General features: G+C 38.9%; 1 protein-coding gene across 4 annotated transcripts in view; it reads right to left on the reverse strand.

Annotated features, from left to right (window-relative positions):
- The window catches only part of LOC106870405 (cadherin EGF LAG seven-pass G-type receptor 1), a 535,294-nt gene that overhangs the window by 259,710 nt on the left and 269,143 nt on the right, over positions 1-6,441 (reverse strand). For all 4 annotated transcript variants that reach the window (XM_014916457.2, XM_052966877.1, XM_052966875.1 and 1 more), the window contains one exon: positions 4,400-4,519. In XM_014916457.2, the coding sequence (XP_014771943.1) occupies positions 4,400-4,519 (120 nt within the window). The remainder of the gene's footprint in view (positions 1-4,399; positions 4,520-6,441) is intronic.

The following is a 6,441-nucleotide window of genomic DNA, read 5'->3' on the forward strand; positions in this document are numbered from 1 at the left end:
TTTATCATCCTTCCGTGGTAAGTAGCTTGCTTACGAACCACATGGTTCCGGGTTCAGTCCCACTGCGTGGCACCTTGGGCAAGTGTCTTCTACTATAGCTTCGGGCCGACCAAAGCCTTTTGAGTGGATTTGGTAGACGGAAACTGAAAGAAGCCTGTCGTATATATGTATATATATATATATATATATATATATATGTATGTGAATGTGTATATGTTTGTGTGTCTGTGTTTCCTCACCACCACCACCACCACCACCACCACCAATGCTGGTGTGTTTACGTCCCCATAACTTAGCGGTTTGGCAAAAGAGACCGATAGAATAAGTACTAGGCTTACAAAGAGTAAGTCCTGGGATTGATTTGCTCGACTGAAGGTGGTGCTCCAGCATGACCACAGTCAAATGACTGAAACAAGTAAAAGAGTAAAAGAATAAAAGAGTTGATGTAATACACTTTATCATTATCCTTACAGCGAATTTCCGGACACGATGGCACGATGGCACATAACCAAGGTGTGTGCTCCAACATTTTAAGACACCTTCTATTAATACACGAGTCTTTGATGATCATCTGTGGAGGTATCATGGTCTGTAGCTTTCATAGTGTATGTTTAGGCCACGAAAACTAGATATATGCAAAATAATGAATATAATTTCACATCTAATGGAACTTTTACTAGTATTAAGCACAATGTTAATGGATGAAATATCGGTTGAAAGCTGATATTATGGTGGAATGAACGCGAAGTCTGTCACAGTATTCAAGTGACACACACAAATATGCCTACATATATATACACACAGAATTCATGCATACACATGCCCACATATATATACATACACATGTATATAAATATATACTATATATATATATATATATATATATATATATACATGTGTGTGTGTGTATGTATGTGTGTGTGTGCGTGTGTGTGTGTGTGCGTGTGTATATTAGGAAACATGGTAGCTTTTATGTATTGAATAAACAAGTTAGAAATATTTATTCATTATACTCAAAAACTTTCCATTTTATCGACTTTTTTGGCCACCCGCTGTGAAGATATCTGGTTTTGATTAAATATTAAACCCTAAGTCAATTGCCGTATGTTTATGCATATATATATATACATATACATACAAAGATATATATGTATATATATCTGTTAGTGACATACAGACATCAAGTCGTTCCGGTAAGATTTTGCCATGAAAATAAATTTAAATATGATTTTCTGTTCCATGAATAGTTAGTTATTTCTGGTCATGAATATATTCTTTATTTAAGAATCAAGGAAAAACCAAATAAAAAACATAAATAAGATAACATAAAAAATAATTTATATTCATGTTTGTTATTTTATTCTCAGTTTCGTCGATACGGCCATTATTTATTTCTGCACACATTTCGCCGGCATCCGAAATATCCTCCATTTATGTGGAGGCAAGTAGAATAAATGTCGTAGAAGAGATCTCGTATATTATTACGTTCAGTCATGGAACGGATTAAACAGAGAGAAATGGCGAGTGTTTAATATCTATTCAAGCGCCTATGTTGCCTGTCGTGATTGCAGAATATAACGTTATGCTGGTTTAGTTTAAGTAAATCTAGTGTTCTGTTATGCTTCGCCTTATTCATACATTGGGAAAATTCCATTACAAACAAAAACTTTTGAATTTATATCTACAATAAATAAATGCAGTTCTGGTCATTTCCATTCAGAAAACGTTTTGGGTAAAACCTGCGTCAGAAATTTTGCTTAGAAAATGTGATACTGTATCGAAATACGACGAATCTTTAGCATAAACATTCATCTTCTTTACATATATACATGAATGTATATATTCAGGCGCAGGGGTGGCTGTGTGGTAAGGAGCTTGGTGTGGTAAGAAGCAGGTGTGTGCGGAGGTCATATATCTCAGTGAAGGAAATGAAATTGAAAGGATTTGTGACAAGAAGGACTTCATCTCCATGAAAGAGGGCCAGCCATTGCGGGCTTTCCTGCAAGCAGCATGAATCTTGCTTAGGGTCCCAGATGTGGAGGACTATAGAACTTCATTTGATTTGATTTTGTTGTTGTAATGATGATTTTTATTGAACAAGGTTTTTGAGGGGTTGTCGGTCGCCGGGCGCCGGTGTCTCTCCCATTTTTTACTCATCTTGTTGTATTCATTTCATTCATTAATGTCTGTGTCCAGCATGCAGCTTCTTTATGTCTGTTTGTCTTTGTTTGTCCCCTCTATGTCATGCCTTTATGGCAAAATTTATGAAATAAGGAAGCTTGCTTCCCAACCACATAGTTCCGGATTTAGTCCCACTGCGAGGCACCTTGGGCAAGTGTTTTCTGCTATAGCATCGGGCCGACCAATGTCTTGTGAGTGGATTTGGTAAACGGAAACTGAAAGAAGCCTGTCGTGCATATATATATATATATATATATGTGTGTGTGTGTGTGTGTGTGTGTGTGTGTGTGTGTGTGTGGGTGTGTGTGTGTGTGGGGGGGTGTTGTTGGCACACCGTCGCTTTCGACGTCGAGGGTTCCAGTTGATCCGATCAACGGAACAGCCTCCTCGTGAAATTAACGTGCAAGTGGCTGAGCACTCCACAGACACGTGTACCCTTAACGTAGTTCTCGGGGATATTCAGCGTGACACAGTGTGACAAGGCTGACCCTTTGAATTACAGGCACAACAGAAACAGGAAGTAAAAGTGATAGAAAGTTGTGGTGAAAGAGTACAGCAGGTTTCACCACCATCCCCTGCCGGAGCCTCGTGGAGCTTTTAGGTGTTTTCGCTCAATAAACACTCACAACGCCCGGTCTGGGAATCGAAACCGCGATCCTATGACCGCGAGTCCGCTGCCCTAACCACTGGGCCATTGCGTCTCCAATTGTGAAGCAATTAGCTGACCCCTAATTATAATTATGTTTATAATTATAGAATATTTGTATGATTTTACCTATAAAGGTTATTTTAACGTACCGAGCTACTTGGCAAAATTATTAATTAGCTGATTGATTAATTAATTAATTTAATTAATTAATTTTACCCTTTTATTATCAATTTGAAATTATAATTTACTCCATGGTAGAATACTGCAGTTTTCTGCGGTACTGCTCGTAACATACACGTGGGCACAAGAGTTGAATAGTGTATTCACATTCGGCTGTGTAAATTTTGGAAGTGTTGGTTGGATATCTGTTGCACGATGTCGATCGATTCTGTGCATATTTAACCCTAGCAATTTAAAATTTTATAATCAGAAATGCTACATTGAAGGGAGAAGTAAGTAATTAAAAAACTTTAATCTCGAAACGCGTCTGTGGCTAATCGGAATCGTGTTGATTCATTGTGTTTCTCTTTGCCTACGTAAAAATGTGTGTTACTATCGTGGAAACTCTTACAGTAGTAGAAAAGGAATTTTTAACTCCTATTTCTAAATTCGGTATGTGGTGAAGTAATTAGCTGACCCCTAATTATAATTATGTTTATAATTATAGAATATTTGTATAATTTTACCTATAAAGGTTATTTTTACGTACCGAGCTACTTGGTAAAATTATTAATTATTTATTAATTGATTAATTAATTAATTTTATCCTTTTATTATATATATATATATATGTCTGTGTTTGTCTCCCAACCATCACTTTACAGCCGATGTTGGTGTATTTACGTCCCCTTAACTTAGTGGCCCGGCAAAAGAAATCGATAGAATAAGTACTAGGCTTACAAAGAATAAGGCGTTGGGTAGATTCGTTCGACTAAAGGTGGTGCTCCAGCATGGCCGCAGTCAAATGACTGAAACAAATAAAAGAATATATAGAGAGAGGTACGAGCATGGTCGTGTGGATAAGAAGCACTCTTCACAACCACGTGGTTGCGCCTTTTCTCCTGTTGTGCGGCAATTTGGGCATGTGTCTTCAGCTTTAACCCTGGAATAACCATTGATAACCATTGACATGTCAGTGAATTTAATTGACACAAACTGTATGGATGCTCGTTGTATGCATACTCTTTTAAACGCTTCAGTCGTTTGACTGCGGCCATGTCGGAGCACGGCCTTTAGTCGATGAAATTGGCACATTTGTACACATAAGAGCAAACTTCACTCGAGTTATCACTCTTCTAATTAAGGTACTTTCTTACCTGTATATCCTTCCTTCTTATGTGTGTATCCTTGTATTTCTTTCAGCCTAAACCATTTAGCCCTACTTTAGAGTATCGAGTACTTCCTACACCATACATAAAAATCTCACAAAAAATGTGTTCGGATATTAAATCTTCAAGAACCTCAGTGAAAATTTTCGGTCATGACTTTCCAGTCATTTGCTGCGGTGCCCCAGCATGGCTGCAGTCTAATGATTGAAGCAAGTAAAAATAAAAGGTAAAGGATACATACCAACAGTTGCATTTGTTCCTTCCAAATCTTCTTGGCCTGGGCAAGTTACACTCACGTTATTGTCGGCAGGAGTACGGGACCAACGTATGTTTTCTACAATTTCTTGATTACATTGAGCACCTGGAAAGAGATTGATGAAACAAAAAGTTAATGGGTGATACAAGGGGAGATTGAGGAGGAGGTAGGAAGAGAGAGAGAGAGAGCGAAAGAGAGAGAGAGAGAGAGAGAGAGAGAGAGAGAGAGAGAGAGTGGGAGGATAAAACAGAAATTGCAAACGTAATTATATCAGTGATATAATTACGCGTGAGGGCGTTGGCGCTGGTGTCTCGCTTTTCTAAACAACCCACGTGACGAATATCAATACATTGATCAATAAAGCGGCGAGCTGGCGGAATCGTTAGCACGCTGGACGAAATACTTACCGGTACTTCGCCCGTCGCTACGCTCTGAGTTCAAACTCCGCCGAGGTGAACTTTGGCTTTCATACTTTCGGAATCGATAAATTAAGTACCATTTGAACACTGGGGGTCGATGAAATCGAATCATCCCCACCTCCCCCAAGCTGACGTTGAGGCAAAAATTTTAAATAACTATTACAGTGCGGATGATTTGTGCAAGACTAGTCTTCTATCTTATCACTGCTATATAGCAGGATACCAAACTCATATTGGCCTGGTCTACTGCTAATATGGCAGTCGTATAATGGCTGTAAATGGCATTTGGTGTTTTTAGAAAATCCCAACAATATTTGGAAGTGAAAAATGAGATTTTGTGACATTCATACTTTCCCCCCATGCTATTATTGTAGAAAGTAAATTCGATTTATAATCACCACTGTGATATTTAGAGGTCCTCAGCTGTTCAAATGCTAACCTGAAGAAATCAGAAATATAAAAGGAACTTCTAGTAAGACATAAAAGAAAGAAGAATACATTGGATAAACTCCTGAGGTTAGGAGTTTATCCAGTCTCGGACCAGCCAGCCATTGAAGACTCAAGGAAGACCAGCTGCTACAAACTCAATAACAGACCAAATTCCAACCATAAAGCGACCACGAAACCGATGAAAAATAAATTAAGGCGGTGCTCCAGCGTGAGCGTAGTCTTACGAGTGAAATCATTAAAAGGAAAAAATTACACACACACACACACACACACACATACCTAAACAAACCTCTAGCATAATTCAGGTTATCACCGTCTGTGTGTGTGTGTGTGTGTGTATACGTGCGTGCGAGTGCGTGTGCGTGTGTATGAGCTTGTTAGGTCGTGTGTGTGCCTGTCTGTATATGCTTTGTATGTGTGTATCTATATGTGTGCGTGTAAGTTGTGTGTGTAAAACTCTAGCTATTAACAATGTAGTCTCGGATTTAGACCCAGGGCGTCAATTTGGAGGGCAGGGTAGTTGATAATCTCTACTACAATATCCGAAACTGTTTCTGTTTACCAAATTCATAAGTTGTTGGTTAGGCCCTGACTAAGGAGAAGATACTTGACCAAGTTGCCGCGAAGTGGAACTGAACCCGAAACCATATGGTTACAACGTGTGCTTCTTGACTATACAGCCAAGCCAACACCTATATACTTTTATGCATTTATTTCATTCGTTTCAGCCATGCAGCTGCTGTCATGCTCACACACACACACACACACACACACACACACACACACATATATATAAACACACGCATACACATCCACACATAAAAACACACACACATAGATATATATTATTTTATTCAAAGGCGGCGAGCTGGCAGAAACATTAGCACGCCGCGTGAAACGTTTAGCGGTATTTCGTCTGCCGTTACGTTCTGAGTTCAAATACTATCAAAGTCGACTTTGCTTTTCATCCTTTCGTAGACGATAAATTAAGTACCAGTTTCGTACTGTGGTCGATCTAATCGACTGGCTCCTTCCCCAAAATTTCAGACCTTGTGCCTAGAGTAGAAAAGCATATATTCTCTTATTTTGTAATTGTTTCAGTCATGTGACTGCGGTCATGCTGGAGCACCGCCTTTTATCGAACAAACCGACCCCAGG

Source organism: Octopus bimaculoides, chromosome 4 (assembly GCF_001194135.2).
Source record: "Octopus bimaculoides isolate UCB-OBI-ISO-001 chromosome 4, ASM119413v2, whole genome shotgun sequence".
Taxonomy (NCBI): Eukaryota; Metazoa; Mollusca; class Cephalopoda; order Octopoda; family Octopodidae; genus Octopus; species Octopus bimaculoides.